The sequence below is a fragment of the Oncorhynchus nerka genome, linkage group LG5, assembly GCF_034236695.1.
Source record: "Oncorhynchus nerka isolate Pitt River linkage group LG5, Oner_Uvic_2.0, whole genome shotgun sequence".
Classification (NCBI taxonomy): domain Eukaryota; kingdom Metazoa; phylum Chordata; class Actinopteri; order Salmoniformes; family Salmonidae; genus Oncorhynchus; species Oncorhynchus nerka.
The window spans coordinates 54,797,363-54,821,075 of NC_088400.1; the positions used below are offsets into that span (position 1 = coordinate 54,797,363).

General features: G+C 43.6%; 1 protein-coding gene across 1 annotated transcript; it reads right to left on the reverse strand.

Moving 5' to 3' along the window:
- Positions 1–8,339: 8,339 nt before the first annotated feature.
- On the reverse strand, positions 8,340–22,599 carry LOC115129650 (kynureninase-like). Its single transcript, XM_029660250.2, has 14 exons — positions 22,339–22,599; positions 21,931–22,101; positions 17,107–17,227; positions 16,810–16,892; positions 16,114–16,175; positions 15,939–16,010; positions 15,534–15,608; positions 15,241–15,387; positions 11,815–11,913; positions 11,462–11,535; positions 11,315–11,367; positions 10,980–11,065; positions 10,446–10,676; positions 8,340–8,737 (listed from the first exon to the last, which is right to left on the reverse strand). Exons 2-14 carry the CDS (start codon positions 22,097–22,099, stop codon positions 8,609–8,611), a joined length of 1,401 nt encoding a protein of 466 aa, XP_029516110.1. The 5' UTR covers positions 22,100–22,101; positions 22,339–22,599; the 3' UTR covers positions 8,340–8,608.
- Positions 22,600–23,713: the final 1,114 nt, after the last annotated feature.

Consider the following 23,713-nt stretch of genomic DNA (forward strand, 5'->3'; position numbering starts at 1 on the left):
GCCATGATTGTCAGTTATGTAGGTGACCTACTGATAATCTCAGTGCGTCCTTGCTGGGATGACACAAATCTACTGCAGGAGAATATCAACACCAAACACATTGGTTCACCGTTCCACGGGAGTGGACAGTACACAGCATACCATAATGTTCTGAATAATGGCCAAGTCTACCCCGCTCCCTATTCCACTGAACCGCTTAGGCGTAACAAACACAAGTCCAACATTTTAAACTACCTGAAACTTTTAAACTACCTGTTCACTACCCTCCTACTCTCCGGGGATGTGCAACTCGATCCTGGGCCTAACATCACCTAGCCAGCGATACTCACCGGAGTGGAAAGCAGTGGATGGCCTCGTCCACTGATCGTCGCCGCTGTGGAAGTGGGTCAGTGCGATAGTCCCGTGGTTTCTCTCGACTCACGGCCTAAACCCAGCCGTCAGAAAACACGGAAGTTTAACTTTTTTCAATCACTCTCGAGAAATCTGGGACCCACGAGCTAAGCCCAAGGGACTACTAGGGGGGCACTTGAACATTCGTAGTGTCATTCCAAAAAGTGATCAAATTCAACTTCTACCTCACAGACTCCAACCTTGACTTCCTCTGCCTCTCAGAGACATGGCTCCATAAAAACTCTCTATATGCTGCTTTGGTTGTGATTGGCTACAATGTTTTCAGGAGAGACAGGATTGAAGGAAGAGGAGGGGGTGTGATGATTTACATTAAAGAACATATCCGATGTAAACAAATGGAGTGGTCATGTGATAATGAACTAGAATGTATTGGCCTAACGTTACACTGTCTCCCCAAATGTGACTTGTTGCTCTAAAACACAGATTGATTTGGTGATCAGTAATAAACCAGAGAGTGACTAAATCATTCAATATGGTTACTGGGCTATCTGATCATAATCTGACACTTATAGCCAGAAAGCTGTCTAAGAGCAGGTTTAACCTCTCTACTGTTAGAAAGCTGGATGAACTAAGAATACCTAAGAGTGAATTAAACTATTTTGAAAACGCAATTAAGGGAATTAACTGGAAGGATCTCTTGTCCTATACAGACGTGGAAGCTGATAGTCAGGTTTTTCTATCCACAATCCAGACTACAATAAATGGTTTCCTAAAGAAAATCAAATCCAAACCTGGCCAAAAGAGCCCTCTTCCTTGGCTGAATGGAGAAATCTGGAAAAGAACGAGATTATGCTCTAAAAATAGCCCTAAGATCCAAATTAGAGCATGACAGACGTAGGTTTACCATGTTGAGAAATAAGGTGATGAAAGAAATCCGACAGGCCAAGGCAAACTTTTTTATTAACATAATTGGTGAAGCAAAAGCAAATTCTAAATTGATCTGGGAGAATCTAAAAAAGTTAACAGGGAAAGACCATAGTAACACTGCAAAAAGACTAGAAATCATGGTGAATAACAATCTAACACAGGATGCAGTCGAAATAGCAATAGCCTTCAATTCCTACTTTATTGACTGTCAGGGTACTGACACAGAACCCTTCCACTGGTTTCTTGGGCTCAGTGCTAGTAAATGACACTCAAACTGTCTTGATCATAAGGGAGGTTTCTGAGTCAATGGTGAACAAGGTGATTAGCTCACTAAAGAACTCTAAAGCCAAATATGTGTTTGGGCTGGACTCTACCTTTCTTAAAAACTACAAAGAGTCACTCATTGGCCCCATTACTAAGGTCCCCAACATATCTATTGGTCTCGGGGTGTTTCCAAGGGTATGGAAGTCAGCCATAATAACGGCCATCTTTAAATCGGGAGACCCTGCTGACGTGAGTAACTACAGGTATACTACCTGTGGTGTCAAAGGTTGTTGAAAAGTGTGTAGCAGAACAACTGATTTCCCACCTCAACAACAGCCCCTTCACATTACACTCCATGCAGTTTGGCTTCAGAGCGAAACACTCCACAGAAACGGCCAACTGCTTTCTTCTGGAAAATGTGAAGTCCAAGATGGACAAAGGGGGTGCTGTTGGGGCTGTGTTTCTGGACCTAAGGAAGGCTTTTGATATTGTTAACCATGAGATTCTCATCACAAAATTGTCCAAGTTCAACTTTTCCCCTGATGCCTTGAGATGGATGAAATCATACCTTAAAGGCAGAACTCAGTGTGTCAGAGTGAGCAATGAGCTGTCGCCCACTCGTAGCTATGATGTGGGCGTGCCCCAAGGGTCAATACTGGGGCCCCTCCTGTTCAGCCTGTACATTAATGATCTGCCTTCTGTCTGTACTGGGTCTGAAGTTCAAATGTATGCAGATGATACAGTGATATATGTGCATGCAAAGAGCAAACAACAAGCTGCACAAGAACTCACTACTGTAATGGTCCAGGTTACAAAGTGGCTCAGTGACTCATGTTTGCATCTCAATGTGAAAAAAACTGTTTGCATGTTCTTCACAAAGAGGGCAACAGATGCTACTGAGCCAGATGTCTATGTGTCAGGGGAGAAGCTCCAGGTGGTATCCGATTTTAAGTACCTTGGCATCATACTTGATTCCAACCTCTCGTTTAAAAAGCATGTCAAAAAGGTTATTCAGATAACCAAATTCAACCTAGCTAATTTCCGATTTATACGAAATTGTTTGACTACAGAGGTAGCAAAACTACAAAAATACTTCAAATCTATGATACTCCCCCACTTGACATACTGCTTGACTAGTTGGGCCCAAGATTGCTGTACAACATTAAAACCTATTCAGTCTGTCTACAAACAGGCTCTCAAAGTGCTTGACAAGGAAGCACAATATCCATCATCACTGTTACATCCTCAGAAAGCATGAGCTCCTGAGTTGGAAGAATCTTGTGCAATACACCTTGTATTCAAGATCCTAAATGGCCTGGCTCCCCCTCCACTCAGCATGTTTGTTAAACAGAAAACCCAAACATATGGATCCGCTTTCGCGAAGCGGATCCTGTGTTCTGCCTTTCACCCAGGACAACGGAATAGTTCCCAGCCGGCGACCCAAAAAAACGACTTCGTAAAAGAGGGAAACGTAGCGGTCTTCTGGTCAGACTCCGGAGACGGGCACATCGTGCACCAATCCCCAGTATACTTCTTGCCAATGTCCAGTCTCTTGACAACAAGGTTGATGAAATCCGAGTAAGGGTAGCATTCCAGAAGGACATCAGAGACTGTAACGTTCTTTGCTTCACGGAAACATGGCTCACTGGAGAGACGCTATCGGAGTCGGTGCAGCCAGCTGGTTTCTCCACGCATCACGCCGACAGAAACAAACATCTTTCTGGTAAGAGGAGGGGAGGGGGCGTATGCCTTATGGCTAACGAGACGTGGTGTGGTCACAAAAGCATACAGGAACTCAAGTCCTTCTGTTCACCTGATTTAGAATTCCTCACAATCAAATGTCGACCGCATTATCTACCAAGGGAATTCTCTTCGATTATAATCACAGCCGTATATATTCCCCCCCAAGCAGACACATCGATGGCTCTGAACGAACTTTATTTGACTCTTTGCAAACTGGAATCCATACATCCTGAGGCTGCATTCTTTGTAGCTGGGGATTTTAACAAGGCTAATCTGAAAACAAGACTCCCTAAATTGTATCAGCATATCGATTGCGCAACCAGGGCTGGCAAAACCTTGGATCACTGCTATTCTAACTTCCGCGACGCATATAAGGCCCTGCCCCGCCCTCCTTTCGGAAAAGCTGACCACGACTCCATTTTGTTGATCCCAGCCTACAGACAGAAAATAAAACAAGAAGCTCCCACGCTGAGGTCTGTCCAACGCTGGTCCGACCAATCTGATTCCACACTCCAAGACTGCTTCCATCACGTAGACTGGGATATGTTTCGTATTGCGTCAGACAACAACATTGACGAATACGCTGATTCGGTCTGCGAGTTCATTAGAACGTGCGTTGAAGATGTCGTTCCTATAGCAACGATTAAAACATTCCCAAACCAGAAACCGTTGATGGCAGCATTCGTGTGAAACTGAAAGCACAAACCACTGCTTTTAATCAGGGCAAGGTGACCGGTAACATGACCGAATACAAACAGTGTAGCTATTCCCTCCGCAAGGCAATCAAACAAGCTAAGCGTCAATATAGAGACAAAGTAGAATCTCAATTCAACGGCTCAGACACAAGAGGTATGTGGCAGGGTCTACAGTCAATCACGGATTACAAAAAGAAAACCAGCCCCGTCACGGACCTGGATGACTTGCTCCCAGGCAGACTAAATAACGTTTTTGCCCGCTTTGAGGACAATACAGTGCCACTGACACGGCCTGCAACCAAAACATGTGGCCTCTCCTTCACTGCAGCCGAGGTGAGTAAAACATTTAAACGTGTTAACCCTCGCAAGGCTGCAGGCCCAGACGGCATCCCCGGCCGCGCCCTCAGAGCATGCGCAGACCAGCTGGCTGGTGTGTTTACGGACATATTCAATCAATCCCTATCCCAGTCTGCTGTTCCCACATGCTTCAAGAGGGCCACTATTGTTCCTGTTCCCAAGAAAGCTAAGGTAACTGAGCTAAACGACTACCGCCCCGTAGCACTCACTTCCGTCATCATGAAGTGCTTTGAGAGACTAGTCAAGGACCATATCACCTCCACCCTACCTGACACCCTAGACCCACTCCAATTTGCTTACCGCCCAAATAGGTCCACAGACGATGCAATCTCAACCACACTGCCCTAACCCATCTGGACAAGAGGAATACCTATGTGAGAATGCTGTTCATCGACTACAGCTCAGCATTTAACACCATAGTACCCTCCAAGCTCTTCATCAAGCTCGAGACCCTGGGTCTCGACCCCGCCCTGTGCAACTGGGTACTGGACTTCCTGACGGGCCGCCCCCAGGTGGTGAGGGTTAGGCAGCAACATCTCCACCACGCTGATCCTCAACACTGGGGCCCCACAAGGGTGCGTTCTGAGCCCTCTCCTGTACTCCCTGTTCACCCACGACTGCGTGGCCACGCACGCCTCCAACTCAATCATCAAGTTTGAGGACGACACAACAGTGGTAGGCTTGATTACCAACAATGACGAGACGGCCTACAGGGAGGAGGTGAGGGCCCTCGGAGTGTGGTGTCAGGAAAATAACCTCACACTCATTTACATTTAAATTTACATTTACATTTAAGTCATTTAGCAGACGCTCTTATCCAGAGCGACTTACACTCAACGTCAACAAAACTAAGGAGATGATTGTGGACTTCAGGAAACAGCAGAGGGAACACCCCCCTATCCACATCGATGGAACAGTAGTGGAGAGGGTAGCAAGTTTTAAGTTCCTCGGCATACACATCACAGACAAACTGAATTGGTCCACCCACACAGACAGCATCGTGAAGAAGGCTGAAGAAATTCGGCTTGTCACCAAAAGCACTCACAAACTTCTACAGATGCACAATTGAGAGCATCCTGGCGGGCTGTATCACCGCTTGGTATGGCAACTGCTCCGCCCACAACCGTAAGGCTCTCCAGAGGGTAGTGAGGTCTGCACAACGCATCACCGGGGAAAAACTACCTGCCCTCCAGGACACCTACACCACCCGATGTCACAGGAAGGCCATAAAGATCATCAAGGACAACAACCACCCGAGCCACTGCCTGTTCACCCCGTTATCATCCAGAAGGCGAGGTCAGTACCGGTGCATAAAAGCTGGGACCGAGAGACTGAAAAACAGCTTCTATCTCAAGGCCATCAGACTGTTAAACAGCCACCACTAATATTGAGTGGCTGCTGCCAACACACTGACTCAACTCCAGCCACTTTAATAATGGGAATTGATGGGAAATTATGTAACATATATCACTAGCCACTTTAAACAATGCTACCTAATATAATGTTTACATACCCTACATTATTCATCTCATATGTATACGTATATACTGTACTCTATATCATCTACTGCATCTTTATGTAATACATGTATCACTAGCCACTTTAACTATGCCACTTTGTTTACATACTCATCTCATATGTATATACTGTACTCGATACCATCTACTGTATCTTGCCTATGCCGCTCTGTACCATCACTCATTCATATATCTTTACGTAAATATTCTTTATCCCCTTACACTTGTGTGTATAAGACAGTAGTTTTGGAATTGTTAGTTAGATTACTTGTTGGTTATTACTGCATTGTCGGAACTAGAAGCACAAGCATTTCGCTACACTCGCATGAACATCTGCTAACCATGTGTATGTGACAAATCAAATTTGATTTGATTTTTATGGCAGCAGATCCACAAGGTCTGCCATGAGAGGTGACTGTATAGTTCCCTTAAGGAAAAGCACCTTTAGTAAATCCGCTTTCTCTGTGAGAGCTTCCCATGTCTGGAATACACTGCCATCAGACACACATAACTGCACCACATATTACACTTTCACAAAATGCATGAAGACATGGCTAAAGGACAATCAGATTTGTCAACATGGTCCCTAGCTGTGTATTACCGCTTGCCATGTTGTCTGTTGTCTGTAGCTTGTGAGGTGTGGAAAGACTTTGTTACTTTTATGAATTTTGCCTTGCTGCTTTTTGTTCTATGTTGCTCTGTCTGTATGCTACGTCTTGCTTGTCCTATGTTGCTGTCTGTATGCTACGTCTTGCTTGTCCTATGTTGCTCTGCATGTGCTCACTGCTCAATGATTGTCTATATTGTAATTGTTTTTAATAACCTGTCCAGGGACTGCGGTTGAAAATTAGCCGGCTGGCTAAAACCGGCACTTTTACTGAAACGTTGATTAATGTGCACTGTCCCTGTAAAAATAAAATAAACTCAAACTCAGCACAGCAAGAAGAGAACTGGCCGCCCCCCAGCGCCTGGTTGCTCTCTGGTTTTCTTCCTAGGTTCCTGCCTTTCAAGGGAGTTTTTCCTAGCCACCATGCTTCTGTACAGCCCTGTGAGACATTTGCTGATGTAAAAAGGGCTTTATAAATATATTCGATTGATTTTACCCCTCTGACTGCTATCACTTATTTTCTTTCCACACTTGAATGGGCTGTCTCTTACCAACTCTCTTGCTCTCTCCCTCAGAACAATCTTCTTGACCCTATCCAGTCAGACTTCAAGACGGGTCACTCAACCGATACTGCTCTTCTCGGTGTCACGGAGGCTCTCTGCCCTGCCAAAGCTGACTCTCTCCCTGTTCTCATTCTCCTAGATCTATCCATTCCCTTCAACACCATGAGCCATCAGCTCTTCCTCTCCACCCTCTTAGGGCTGGGCATCTCAGCCTACGCACACTCTTGGAGGCTGCTCCTATCAGGTGACGTGGAGAGGTTCTGTGTCTGCACCACGTATTCTCACTACTAGTGTCCCCCAGGGCTCGGATATAGGCCCTCTCCTCTTCTCTCTATACACCAAGTCACTCGGCTCCGTCATATCCTCACATGGTCTCTCCTATCATTGCTATGTGGATGACACTCAACTACCTTTCGCCTCCCCCCTTCTGACACCCAGGTCAAGTCAAGCATCTCTGCGTGCCTGGCAGATATCTCAGCTTGAATGTCGGCCCACCACCCCAAGCTCAACAAGAAAGAGCTGGCCTGCCCGCTCCAAGACCTCTCCATCATGGTTAACAACTCCAGTGTCCCCCTCCCAGAGTGCAAAGAACTTTGGCGTGGCCCTGGACAACACCCTGTCGTTCTCTGCAAACATCAAAGCAGTGGCTCACTCCTGCAGGTTCATGCTCTGCAACATCCGTAGTGTACGACCCTACACACAGGTCCGATTCCAGGCTCCCAGTTTGTGCCATCAAACCCCTGCAACTTACCCAGAACGCTACAGCCCGCCTGATTTTCAACCTCCTCCAGTCAAAGCTCGCATCCACTTCAAGACCATGGTAATTGCCTACAGAACAGCAAGAGGAACTGCTCTGGTCTATTCGCCCTCCCACTCCCACAGAAGGGCAGCTCTGATCTATTGGCCCTCCCACCCCCACAGAACGGCAGCTATGGTCTATTGGCCCTCCCACCCCCACGGAAGGGCAGCTCTGGTCTATTGGCCCTCCCACCCCCACGGAAGGGCAGCTCTGGTCTATTGGCCCTCCCACCCCCACGGAAGGGCAGCTCTGGTCTATTGGCCTTCCCACCCCCACAGAACGGCAGCTCTGGTCTATTGGCCCTCCCACCCCCACGGAAGGGCAGATCTGGCTCAGCCCAGTCCAAGCTTTTCTCTATCCCGGCATTAATTTGCATGCGAGTTGTAGTTTCACGTGTTAATTGTATTTTGATGTGTACTGTTGATCTACACAGAGCTCATCTGGAAAAGAGACCGTGGTCTCAGCATCGACTCCCTTTCAAAATAAAGGTTCAAAATAAAAATGCAGAAGCTCATCTTGAATTGAGATTCACAGTAATTGACTATTTGATTTTATTTGACATTGTATAGCAACAAACTTGTCTCAATAAATTTTGAGTAGGAATACAATTCCAACCAATTTTGTTTTACTGAGTATCCTAGGCAAAACATATTGCAATTCTTTGGGACAGTAGTTCAGAAGACCTGTCAGTGACTCCAGCACATAGTCGATAAAAACATCTTGTTTTCATACCGCACTGTCAAAAATACTCTGAAAGGTGGGGTAACAGTAAAAGACTGTTTCTATCATTGTTGTAGTTCTTTGCTGGCAGCCAAAGCTGATCCTAGAACAGTGATGAAGCGGTGCACGTCGCTAAAGGAGTTGTAGAGCGGCACCGGAGCGATGCGCAGAACGTTGGGTTCCCTCATGTCACACTTGAGATCGCATGGAGAGAACAGATCAAAACAGCAATAGTCAATTACAAAACATAGATTCAAATCTATGTCTGTGTAATCATGCATAAAACATTTATACTGACTAAAAATATACACACAACATGCAACAATTTCAAAGATTTTCCTGAGTTAGAGTTCATAGAAGGAAATCAGTCAATTGAAATAAATTAAATTATACCCTAATCTATGGATTTCACATGACTGGGCAGGGGCCCAGCCATGGGTGGACCTGGGAGGACATAGGCCCATCCACTGGGGAGCCAGGCCCACACACTGAGGAGCCAGGCCCAGCCAATCAGAAATAATTTTCCCCCCACAAATGGGCTTTATTACAGACAGACGATCCTGCAGGGTAAAGAAGCTGCATATGGTGGTCCTGGGCTGGGGTGGTTACACGTGGTCTGCAGTTGTTTAATCAGTTTCTTGATATGCCACACCTGTCAGATGGATGGATTATCGTGGCAAAGGAGAAATGCTCACTAACAAGGATGTAAAAAATATTAGTGCAAGTTTCAGTCCAGACTAGGCTTAATATGGGTCTGGGAAACTCGTCAATAATGTACTACTTTGTAAACTCAGCAAAAAAAGAAAGATCCCTTTTTCAGGACCCTGTCTTTCAAAGATAATTCCAAAAAACTTCACAGATCTTCATTGTAAAGGGTTTAAACACTGTTTCCCATGCTTGTTCAATGAACCACAAACAATGAATGAACAGGCACTTGTGGAATGGTCGTGAATACACTGCAAGGAGGCATGAGGACTGCAGATGTGGCCAGGGCAATAAATTGCAATGTCCGTACTGTGAGAATGGTCGTTAAGACAGCGCTACAGGGAGACAGGACGGACAGCTGATAGTCCTCGCAGTGGCAGACCACGTGTAACACCTGCACAGGATCGGTATATCCGAACATCACACCTGCGGGACAGGTACAGGATGGCAACAACAACTGCCTGAGTTACACCAGGAACACACAATCCCTCCATCAGTGCTCAGACTGTCCGCAATAGGCTGAGAGAGGCTGGACTAAGGTCTGGGGAGGTCATGGTCTGGGGCGGTGTGTCACAGCATCATCGGACTGAGCTTTTTGTCATTGCAGGCAATCTCAACGCTGTGCGTTACAGGGAACACATCCTCCTCCCTCATGTGGTACCCTTCCTGCAGGCTCATCCTAACATGACCCTCCAGCATGACAATGCCACCAGCCATACTGCTCGTTCTGTGCGTGATTTCCTGCAAGACAGGAATGTCAGTGATCTGCCATGGCCAGCGAAGAGCCCGGATCTCAATCCCATTGAGCACGTCTGGGACCTGTTAGATCGGAGGGTGAGGGCTAGGGCTATTCCCCCAGAAATGTCCGGGAACTTGCAGGTGCCTTGGTGGAAGAGTGGGGTAACATCTTACAGCAAGAACTGGAAAATCTAGTGCAGTCCATGAGGAGGAGATGCACTGCAGTACTTAATGCAGCTGGTGACTGTTACTTTTGACCCCCCCTTTGTTTAGGGACACATTATTCAATTTCTGTTAGTCACATGTCTGTGGAACTTGTTTCAGTTTATGTCTCAGTTGTTGAATCTTGTTCTGTTCATACAAATATTTACACATGTTAAGTTTGCTGAAAATAAACGCAGTTGACAGTGAGAGGATGTTTCTTTTTTTGCTGAGTTTATTATATATGAAGCCACTCACAGCGACACCCCTCTTCTCCAGCTCCTGGAACACGGCTGCGATGGGGACAGAGAAAGAGAGGGAGAGTTGGCAGCCTCGTTCCTCAGGGTGGGAGGGAGTGATGATATGGGCGTAGGGCTTGTGAGGCTGGGCCTCGTCCTTGTTGTAGTAGTGCTGGATCAGACACTCCAAGTAACCTGTCAGAAGTCTGGACTTCTTCCTCAGAGCTGCCATACTGGTCATAGCAAAGACCTGGATGTATTGACAAAGATTGACAACTAATCAGTTATTGCCAGAGCTGGACTCAATTCCATTTCAATTCAGAAAGTAAACCAAATTCCAATTCCAAATTCCCCTAATTGAAAAACACTGAAGAGAATTTGAATTTCACTGTACTTCCTGGATTGACTGGAATTGACCCCAACCCTGCTTATTATAACAGTTACAACCTTTTACAGGTCAATTTTAAACTCCATGATTAGAGAGATGAGTACGAACAAGTTCTAATATCTGCTGTATGAAATAGATATGAAAAACCAAAATGATTCCAATCACCTCTAAACTAGCTTGCAGTGGACACACCAGCAGGATGGGTTGGTTTGATAGCCGAAAGCCACTTATACCAGGTAGTAGATCCATTTCTATGGTCAGAAAAAATGTAGGATGTTCGTGATGAACTCATTTGGGTTCTGGCTTGACTGAAATGGCGAAATGAACACAGTAGAACCTATTTTCTGTAATACCCTAAAATGACCACAAGATGTCAGTGTAAATCAAGCTTCGTGGGTATCTCTGCTTACAGACCGACAGGGCCAACTCGAAGCAACATTCTGCAATGTGTCCCCAGTACAGGGACTAGAATGAGAACATGATCACAAACATGTTGATACCATTATCCATGCGGAACCTTGTTTTCAAGTTATGTCCCCACCATCCCGTGAGCCTGAGAGAGAAAGTAACGAGCAGTTAAAACATACACCATAGTCAAACACGCAATAGGAACACAAATCTGAGCTGTACTGCACCGTCATACTCACGCAGGCTTGACTGTAAGTGCATTCTTCTCATGGATAAAAGCTCCAGCCAGACCACCAGCTCCAGAATTCACATACTACACGTGAATCCAAAAATAACTCTTACCAACACATTGCATAGTTTGTCTGCCTATTTTCTACAATGTTGAAGACCAATGATAATCTACAATATTTGAAATGGGCATCGATAACAACGGCAAGAAAATAATTGTTGGCAATATTAAGCTCGAACGAGTACATTTCGACCCCACATATTGTTGTCTTCCTGTGTCAGCAGGTGTTGGACAGGAAACAGAGTGAAGCCACTGTCAGCAGTTCATTTGCCTTGATTTCGCCACACAAACCCCAATGCTGACCTTGTAGGAGCACCAGCAGGCAAAGTCCACTCCCCAGTCATGCAGCTTCAGCTCTGCATTGCCCACTGCGTGTGCACAGTCGAAACCAACGTAGCAGCCCTGTGGGAAGAACAAAAACGCACCGTCATGCCAGATGCTAAGGGCAGCAGGCCGAAGCTGTGCAGTCAGGACACATCAGAGGCAGTTCATCAGCGTGAGTGTGTGTGTGTGTGTTTGTTTGCCTGCCTGCCTGCCTGCGTGCGTGCGTGTGTGTGTGTGTGTGTGTGTGTGTGTGTGTGTGTGTGTGTGTGTGTTCATTTGCGTGCGTGCATGTCTTTTTAAGACAAGCTTAATAAATTATTCATGTATTCCTAGTAGGGGTATTATTCTGAGGATCATTAGGACTGACTAAGTCTGGTTGTTTTGATTGCCCTGCTAAATGTGACAGAGAGGGAAGGCTTTTGCCTGCCTGCCTGCCTGCGTGCGTGTGTGTGTGTGTGTGTGTGTGTGTGTGTGTGTGTGTGTTTGGTTTGACATCTCCCGAGTGTCAACATTTAGTTCCTTGTCAACACACTGCTATTTATTTGACAAATGTCATTCTCCGCATGTAGTGACTTGGAATGGGCATCATACACTTGCATGAGGCGAACGCAGACAAATCCGGCGAACCAATCATGTCAAATTGTTACACATCCCTGACAACAGAGGACGCTGTTGGAGCAGCTGTTGTGTCTGACAAAATGCTTTTTTGTTTTAAATAACATGCTTCATTAACTCAAAAGCCAATGTTAACCATAACATTATACAATAGATAGAAGCATGATCAAATACGTTGACTATACACCATGGCTGTTATGCATTATAAACAGGGGTTGAATTAGGAATACAGTGGAGCCCCTCTAACACTAACCCTAGGTTCATGTTCACTTCCTGGTTCTACTCCAACCCTCGGCCACAATTCAAACTTCATATCCACATCCCAGGTCAACCACAACCACAGCCTTAACCACAACCTTAACCCTAGCTTCATGTCCACATCCCAGGTCAACCACAACCATAACCCCAACTTGGCATAAATCTAACCTCAACTATAACCATATGTTCAATCCTAACCCTAACCTTGGTTAATCCTATTCTTCTCTTCAAAACCTTAACATTGATGGAGCTTTGCCCCGTCCGTTTCTCCTTTTGACCCAAGGTGCAGGAGCCCGGTTCTAGACCCCAAGTTTTATTTATTTGGCATTTATGATTATATAGATAACAGACAGAACAGGTCTGAGGGCAGAACACACACGGATCCCCCACCAAATCAGAGCCACCCTCCATGCGCAAACAGAGCCCCACCCCAAAACCAGACTTAAAGCAGACATGATATACAATGAGTAATTCTAATTTGGGTTGGTTTATGGAGATAGCTGGGTGAAATTAGCTGGGTCTTCTACAAAGGATAGGGAAGGTTGCAGATATTATAAAATGTAATCGCAGATCCCCGGACGGAGTAGAGGTTTTTTTCTCTAGCTTGAGATGTTGCATAACTTCCTTTATCCAGTGGTTAAAAGCAGGAGGAAACCGATCCTTCCACTTAAATAGTATAAGACGCCTAGCTAGAAAAGAAGTAAATGCCAGCATGTTGCCCATAGAACTGTTTAGAGGGGCCTCCTGTGGTGCCACGCCGAATAATGCAAAAAAATCAGAAGGTTCTATAAGTCTAGAAAACGTCTAAAAAAATGGATATCCAGAAATCTGTCAATTCCGGGCATGTCCAAAACGTGTAATAAAGTAGCAGGAGCCTACTTACATCGGTCAAAAAGTGGTATCTATTTCTGGTCTAATCTTGGATAATTGTGCCTTTGACCAATGCAGCCTATTATCTATTTTAAATTGAATTACAGCATGTCTTCGACGTATAGATTAAACATGTATTCTCTGAAGCATACTCTGCCAAGTTTCGTCGGAAAGTTGTTCACCTAAATCCTCTTCCCATTGGTTCTAAAGAGAGCTCAGGGAATCCAGATTGTGCGAGTATAATAACGCATAGATCAAGCTTATGCCCCCTTTGATACAAGGGTTCACTATAAAAATAGAAACTAGAAGGAAAGTAGGCGGGTGCGACTCCAGCCCAATTTAACCACTGATTATAAACAAAGACTCATCCATTTCACTTCTTTGTCGCAATGTAGTGACAGTATCACAGTTTGGACACCAGAGGGCAGTGTTGACTGTTTAAATTGAACCTTTATAAAACTCCATCAAGATAATGTTGGAGTACCCTCTAAAGAGTGGGATCATGAAATAGATTCAGCCGCGGGCTGATTTTTTCTTGAGCGGCGGCTCAGAGGCCGGAACATAATAACAAATCATTTGTAGACTACAATTTGACCGCAAGAAGCCCAAATAGAGATACAATTTGATTAAAACATTAAAGCAGACGGGCAGGTAGTGTTCTCCTGGCATCCACCAAACCCAGATTCGTCCGTCGGACTGCCAGATAGTCAAGCTTGATTCATCACTCCAGAGAACACGTTTTCACTGCTGCAGAGTCCAATGGCAGCGAGCTTTATACCACTCCAGCCGATTGTTGTTTCCACTTCACAATAAAAGCACTTACAGTTAAACGGGCAGCTCTAGCATGGCAGAAATTTGACGAACTAGGCCTCCCGAGTGGAGCAGCGGGTAAAGGCACTGCATCACTACAGATTCGGGTTCGATAACGGGCTGTGTTGAGCGCCGGGAGACCCATGAGGCGGCGCACAATTGGCCCAGCTTCACCCGGGTAAGGGGAGGGTTTGTCCGGCCGGGATGTCTTTGTCCCATTGCGCTTTAGCGACTCCTGTGTCGGGCCGGGCGCATGCACGCTGACACGGTTGCCAGGTATGTGGTGTTTCCTCCAACACATTGGTGTGGCCGGCTTCCGGGTTAAGCGAGCAGTGTGTCAAGAAGCAGTGCGGCTTGGCGGGGTTGTGTTTCGGAGGACGCACGGCTCTCGACCTTCGCCTCTCCCGAGTCCATACGGGAGGTGCAGCGATGGGACAAGACTAACTACCAATTGGATCTCACAAAATTGGCGAAAAAGAAGTAAAAAAAAATATGAAGGTGCCACGATGATAGTCATTGAGCACTTCAGTAAGGCCATTCTACTGCCAGTATGTGTCTACAGAGATTGCATGGCTCTGTGATCGATTTTATACACATCAGCAACAGGTGTGTCTGAAACAGCCAAATCCACTAATGTGAAGGGCTGTACTGTCCACATACGTTTGTATATATAGTTGGGGTGAGCATTGTGGAACCCTGCTCTAAGGGGATTTGTAAAGGGTTTAGAAGTAGTTTATAGACAAAGAATTCGTTCAAAAGTTGAAATAACATCCCCCCCCCAAAAAAAAAATGTTTGGGTCTCACTGTAGGCGAGAAAAAGACAGAGGATTGGTTCTAAAGTCGTCCTTTAACCTTCTTCTGCCCTGCTTTAGTGATGGCGGCCATATCAAAGAGCTGCCCGGTGTAGTACTGCACTCCACTGAACAGGACCACCGCAATGGAATCTCCCTCCTTTTCTATCGTGTCCAGAATGTCCTCAGTTCTCAGCACCTCCTCGCCCTGCCGGTTTTAAAAAACACAGCAGTTGATCAGGGTATATAAAATGTCACTTTTAATAACTGTTAATAAACAGGTGCAAATAAAAAATATTATTTATGTCCTATTCCTCTAAAGGTGATTATAGAAAAAAATGAAGACTAGTTTACCGGTCTGGGCTTCATGAGCAGCATGCTCTGCTTAGGGTCGTAACCTTTCAACTGGATCTGAGATTCCACAGCATACTGAAGAAATTACACATGATGAACATGGTAAAAAAACAAAAAAGTGGGTCAATTTACCCCCACTAACACAGAGACAACAGATAACATCTAGTGGGAATAACAACAGCGGACGTTTCTATTACGACAGTGTAAATGACGAAGAGTAGTCTCTGCACACTTTAACAAGTAGATTACAACTGTCAAAACGGGTTCTTTTTAGGGCAAAAACATGAATTATGGTTGAAACGCAGTTGAAGAACGCAAATGCCTTTTGAACACAAAATGACCTGCAGTCATTACACCAACATCCTGTCGGTTGAAAACAAGTGCTGTGTCGTTGGAATTACTCACATGGTCTGAGGGGAAAGCCTTGTCCTCAAGAAGGATTTTGTGACGTTTGGCTGTAGGTTTGTAAAAAGACAGCTGTAAAGCAAATATATAACATGTTGTTCATGTAAATCTTGGTATATAATGTATAGTGTATGTTTACGTTGGCAATTTGTATAAAAGTTTGACGTTATCTTACCAACAGAATATGCAGATTAACTGTTAACCCGTTCATCAAGGCAACCTCCTCAACTTTAGCCCCTGTTGGCACGCAAACACACACACACACACACACACACACACACACACACACACACACACACACACACACACACACACAAAGGTGATTTAATTCCCATTGCTCTGATATAACTTTCAAACACATTTTTTACTTAATAGCATTTAAGCTATCAAAACCTACATTTTCCAAAGTACATTTTCCACACAAAAAGGCATCTGAGGTGATTGCACAATGGCCTTCGGTTGTTTGGCTTGGTTGTACTTTGCACTCTGCAAAAGATGTCAGGGTGCAATTACCTTTTAAAACCAGTCACAGATAGGTATCTCTGTCACACATTTTCAACAGCCGGACCGAACGATAATAACCTATCAGAATTACCTGACAATTTAACCATGGATGTTATGAGAGGTGGAACTTACAGGCTTTTGACGGTGCTGTGTGAAAAATGGAACAATGCCGATATAGGGAACCGTGATGACTGTGTATTAAAACCCTTTGTTCGCACATCAGTGTAAAAAGCCTGTAAAGGTGCCGACATGCATCGTTAAACAGCCCCATCTCAGCCCGAGCTCATGTTCACTAATACGATCATACAACTAACATAGAACGTTATGTTAGATAATGCATTGAACATGTGTTATTGTATGAACTTACCAACCACATTAGCCATGAGTCCCTCTATATTGTTCTCCGCCCAGGCCCAAGGTCGAGAGCCTTGTACATGGCCATGAACCCCCCTGTAAAACAGAACGCAATAAAACTATGCGCACAGCTACAAGGATAGGATACACATTTCACAGATAGGACAAGAGCTTTTTAAAGAGAACGGTTCAGGGGGGGGACATGTCATCCTCAAATGACCATTACTGTACTTGAAATAGTTGACTAAAACTTTAGCTGATTCAGTGTCATAAAGCGGACATTGGGGGAAACGTTGAGGGAACAACTTACGTTTTAGCCCATTTATCCAGCTCCTCGTCGATGTACTTCTTGGCCATTTTGGGCTGGAGGCCAAGTGAGTTCCCCACAAAGTAAATGCATTCCTTGGTGCCATCCACAAGCGTAAGGTCAGCTAAGGGAACAATAACAGTGCATTAGCCCAATCGATCCACACATTTCTACTGAAGTTTCCCTGTATTGTTCAAATCACGGCCTACTTCTTGACCCCAGAAAGATGCTTTTGTTTTGCGGTTGAAGAATGTCATTCAAATGATTCAACTTTCAAACACTTAGTTAGCTAAATGAAAGTGCTTAGTCATCTCCTTTTTTCAGCCCAACCCATATGTTGTGAGCATCTCGCTTCCAGCTATAATACATATCCCAGCAGCAAATCTTTCCTGACCTCATTGTACCCGACCAGGGAGGCCGTTTCCTCTCTGTATGTAGGATCTTGTAGACCTACATGTACAGTTGAAGTCGGAGGTTTACATACACTCAGGTTGGAGTCATTAAAACTCGTTTTTCAACCACTCCACCAATCTCTTGTTAAAACAAACTATAGTTTTGGCAAGTCGGTTAGGACATCTACTTTGTGCATGACAAATCATTTTTCCAACAATTGTTTACAGAACGATTATTTCACTTATAATTCAATGTATCAGAATTCCAGTGGGTCAGAAGTTTACATACACTAAGTTGACTGTTCATCGTTGGGAGCAATTTTCAAACGCTTAAAGGTGCCACGTTCGTCTGTACAAACAATAGTACGCAAGTATAAACACCATGGGACCACGCAGCCGTTATACTGCTTAGGAAGGAGACGCGTTATGTCTCCTAGAGATGAACGTACTTTGGTGCAAAAAGTTTGAATCAATCCCAGAACAACAGCAAAGGACCTTGCTGGAGGAAACAGGCACAAAAGTATCTATATCCACAGTAAAACAAGTCCTATATCGACACAACCTGAAAGGCCGCTCAGCAAGGAAGAAGCCACTGCTCCAAAACCGCCATAAAAAAGCCAAACTATGGTTTGCAACTGCACATGGGGACAAATATCACACTTTTTGGAGAATTGTCCTCTGGTCTGATGAAACAAAAATAGAACTGTTTGGCCATAATGACCATCATTATGTTTGGAGGAAAAAAGTGGTGGCTTGCAAGCCAAAGAACACCATCCCAACCGTGAAGCACAGGGGTGGCAGCATCATGTTGTGGGGGTGCTTTGCTGCAGGAGGGACTGGTGCACGTCACAAAATAGATGGCATCACGAGGAAAGAAAATTAGGTGGATATATTGAAGCAACATCTCAAGACATCAGTCAGAAAGTTAAAGCTTGGTCGCAAATGGGTCTTCCAAATGGACAATGACCCCAAGCATACTTCCAAAGTTGTTGCAAAATGGCTTAAGTACAACAAAGTCAGGGTATTGGAGTGGCCATCACAAAGCCCTGACCTCAATCCTATAGAAAATTTGTGGGCAGAACTGAAAAAGCGTGTGCGAGCAAGGAGGCCTACAAACCTGACTCAGTTACACCAGCTCTGTCAGGAGGAATGGGCCAAGAATCACCCAACTTATTTTGGAAAGCTTGTGGGAAGGCTACCCGAAACGTTTGACCCAAGTTAAACAATTTAAAGGCAATGATACCAAATACTAATTGAGTGTATGTAAACTTCTGACCCACTGGGAATGTGATGAAATAAATCATTCTCTCTACTATTATCCTGACATTTCACATTCTTCAAATAAAGAAGTGATCCTAAATTTTTACTGGGATTAAATGTCAGGAATTGTGAAAAACTGAGTTTAAATGTATTGTATGTAAACGTCCGACTTCAACTGTATACAGTAGGCAGGGTAAAACCATTTAGGTGATTTCTGGTAGACAGTATCAACAAAATAAATCAATCCCAGCACACTTTCGGACTCATTCAGCAGTTTTTACCTGATTAAGTACAATAGCATTGGAAAATTTATGTTGAAAGTTACATTTACATTCCTAAAACTTAAGTTGAAAATGATGCTGTCGCTTCTTGATGACAAGTCATTAATAAATAGCCCAATGTCAAGACAGTTTTAAAGTGTCCAAATCAATAACCAATATGCAGAAACGGTGTGATATATTGAAAATCTATGCATATAATGTACTATCTATACATATAATGTACTATCTATACATATAATGTACTATCTATACATATAATGTACTATCGTACTATCTATACATATAATGTACTATCTATACATATAATGTACTATCTATACATATAATGTACTATCTATACATATAATGTACTATCTATACATATAATGTACTATCTATACATAGTGCCATGATAAAGTATTTGCCACTTTTGATTTTCTCTATTGTTGCATATTTTTGATACTGAATGTTATCAGATCTTCAACTAAAACCTAATATAAGATGAACATGAGTTTACAAATAAATTAAAATATACATTTTTTTTTTAATTAACAAAGTTGCGCAACACCCAATTCCCTTGTGTGAAAAAGTAATTGCCCCCTTAGACTCAATAACTACTCGTACTGACAAGTTGAAAACATGGCAGTTGATCAGGGAACATAAATGTCCATTTTAATAACTGTTAATAAAATATTTCTCAACACTCAATTTCACTCTGTGAGTGTCCATGGGTATCATCTCATCCCAAAAGTTTACTCGCGTTTTCCAAAAAAGCACCTGGATGATCATCAAGACTCTTGGAAGAATGTTCTATGGACAGGTGAGTCAAAAGTATAACTTTCTGGACGACATGGGTCCCATTATGCCTGGCGAAAACCAAACACTGCATTCCACAGTAAGAACCTTATACCAAAGGTCAAGCATGGTGGTGGTAGTGTGGTGAATTGGGGATGCTTTGCTGTCTCAGGACCTCACTCGAAAAAAATATGAACATGTTTGTAATAAAACAAAACAAAATGATTTACAAGCAAAACCAGTCAAGATGACAATTTGTTCTTCACCTGTGGACTGTGCCTTAATCAAAGAACCATGAATTCTGTTCTGTATCAGAGAATTCTACAGGAGAATGTCAGCCCATCGGTCTGTATGCTGAAGCTGAAGCACAGCTGGGTCATGCAGCAAGACAATGATCCAAAACACACAATAAAGTATGCATCAAAATGGCTAAAAAGCAACACATTTGAAGTTTTGGAACGACCTAGTCAAAGTCCAGACCTTATCCCAATTGAGATGTTGTGGCAGGACTTGAAACAAGCAGTTCATGCTTGAAAACCCACAAATGTCGCGGAGTCAAAGCAGTTCTGCATGTAAGAGTGGGCCACTGTTGAAACTACCACAATGATACAGGGTTCACCAAAACAGAAATAGAAACAGCAACAGTGTTTTGGGGCTCCCGAGTGGCACAGCGGTGTAAGGCACTGCATCTCAGTGCTAAGAGCCGTCACTACAGTCCCTGGTTCAAATCCAGGTTGTATAACATCCGGCCATGATTAGGAGTCCCATACGGCGGTGCACAATTGGCCCAGCATCGTCTAGGTTTGGCTGGGGTAGGCCATAATTGTAAATAACAATTTGTTCTTAACCGACTTGCCTAGATAAATAAAGCTTAAATAAAATAAATCACTCCTATCGATTATAACATTTAAATTATTTGCACAAGAGGGGGAGATAAGGTTGCACATCCTGTTAAAACTAACACAGCTCAAAAACCACGCAGAACATGGGAATAATGTGTGCATCACTGGTTAGAGGACAATTTGTAGAAAACAGCTGGCTACATTTTGAAGTGTTGCATTTTGTTTCAAGTGGGTCTCCAACCTGGTAAGTGTAATGCAACACTTTTTTGTTAATCACTTCCATCGATACACTGAAATCAATAGAACAGGGGGCAAACGTTCAGGTTTAGCACTGTTTAAACTAACAGACTCAAAGGCCCCACGGAAAGTTGAATGACCTACACACGGTTGGTTAGACAATAACTTGTAGAAGTCTATGTTTTGCAATGGCGGATGTTGATTTTGGGAGGCTACCATCATGGAAAAGGAAACCAACAAACAAAAATATGTTTTTCTGTAAGTTAACTTCAACGAATCAAGACACACCATAGGATATATGGATATATCAACAGTGACAACGGTTCGCAGCTATGTACGTGTTACTTTGACTGTCAAAACAGTGTATTGGTGTGTGGCCAGCGACGTTTACAGAGACCGCCCCGAATTGTCCGTACAATTTGAGAAAATGATAGCTGCTTTTTTAATCATGCAACGCCCAGCCTGTATGACAAAATCAACAGTACATAACTAAAGATATTGATAGGTTATAAGCAATTGATTTTGTGTCATGTTGACTATAAAACGTTTATATACGAGCATCACCAATCTGAGGTAAAAAAAAACATGTGGAATTCCAACCAATTCGATGTGGTCAAAACGCCAGCCCGTTGTAAAGTAGTGTAATATACATGAATTATATATGGCAAAATAATGAAATATCTTAATTTCGGATGACAGTAAATCAAGCAAACTCACAGATGCTTTCAATAATCACATACAGTATATATCTCACTAGTTTAAACATTTAAATATGTTTTTAAAATGCTCTAATTCACAATTTAACCGGTTGCTCTAGAAAGTCCTCCCCATAGTGACTATACAGCAGACCATTCTTTCGACTAAATTGGGGCAAGCAAGGCTCATTGTAGCCAGAAAATCTCTGGCCACAAGTTAGTAAAGGTCAGAGGTTTTCCTACACATAAGATAATAATAATATCATGACACTCCACAGACTGCTATGGGGAGACGGAGAAGCAACTAGCCAGTGCATAAAAAAGGCCTGCTTGCCATTTTACTTACAAGGAGGGAGTTCTGCAACTTTGGGTAATAGAAACTGTTCACGTAGATGCTTTAGTTCGTCGTGATTGTCCAGATATGTGGCTACTTCATTCGATGTCTGGCTGCATCCCAGTAGAGTAGAGACGCGCTCCAGAACCTTGCGCGGAGACATGGTGTCAAATGGGTCCATTACTGAAATTGAAAAAAGGAAAATGATTTAGAGTAATATGCCATTTACAAATAGTTATCAAACAAAGCTAGTCCTTCAGTATGTACACTATCTACACAGGCTATATACCCACCTCAAATGTTTTGACAGGTTGGCTAAAACTACATTTATGCACGAAACAACTGCCTGCATTCCAAAGCTCAATATATTATATTATGACAATTCAACGTGGAGAAACAATTAAATAATTAGGAAATTACCAGATAATGCAAGTATTTCCAATTTCAGTTGAATATATCACAGTCTCTTTCACCAGTTTGAGAGTTATTCGGACACATTCACGAGTGCTCTTTCACCCCTCTGTTAATCCCGCAGTTAGCTAATAATTGACCTCAGAGATAAACTCACTGGCGAGGTATTATCGATACTGTAAACAGCACCTATATCCAAAATGGGCGAAGAATAGGCACTATGTAGACCTACTTCCTTCATAGACTGTCATGTGTTACTTTTCAGGACAGCCTATTATTTCTTCCATTCCTTCGATTGGGCGGATGTACGTGATGAGCATAGGGCATTGAGGCAGGAAGAACACCGTTGCATGTATCTAATTGGTTGACAGACCTCTAATCGGCATGTCGCGCGAAAAGTTCTCAAACTTTTCTTCTGGACAGGGCTCAGAATAACTCGCAGTAGAGGACACAGGGGTAGACTGCCCATCTGGCATTTCTGGCAAATTCCAGAAGGGCCGGTCCTTTTTTGCCTAGTGGGAAAAATGCAAAATTAGCATTATCTGGCTGATAATGGGGGCCTCGAGGAAGAAAAACGTGGTTGTTGTGGGGTCCTCAAGGGGGAAAAGAATGGGCCAGTGTGTTAGAAATCCCAGAGTCGATTTCTATTCCCAGTCCGCCCCTTGTGAGGACATCAAAAACGTTCAAATTGTAGTTTGAGGTGAAGCTCACATAAACAATATTTTCTACAGTAGCCAGGTGAGAAGACAGGGAGGTTTTGTGGGAAGGAAGGAGTACATTTTTTGTGATGGATAAAGCAGTCAGGGAGAGATGATTTCTGTCCCTGTGAAAGCTAGGGGGGGAGCAAGTCAGGTATTAATAGGCTGTTATTTTCTGAGTGGTTCTAGGAGGCTGTACTGCCTTCCCCTGGTGCTGCTGGAGAAATGTAAATGCCTTTATGCTCCTCAGTCTTCCCACCTGCATACAGATAGAGAATGAAGTCAATAGTGTGATCCACCTTTCGTACAAGTTTACAATAGACAACACAATGCGTATTATGTCTACTTATTTGTGTACTGTGGTATTCCATGGCAAGCTGATGGAAATCTCCTGGTGGTGCCTATTTAACCTGTCAGTCTATAGGAGTTGAGTGTAACCGATTTCTCCTCTTCATTCGTAGTGGAAAATTTCCTCTGCCAGGCCTAATAGTTAACGAATAGAAGAAATCAGGAAGCTCTACAGGAAGCTCCATTATCAATTTAGAGAGAGGAGTTTCAGCACCATGAAGAGCAAGACAAAGTTACTATATTGAATAATATCTCAACTCCAATCCTCCTTCACCACATTTCCCTAGCCCTTATCCAACTTTAAGATTACCACTGACATACAGTACCACAGGAGAAAA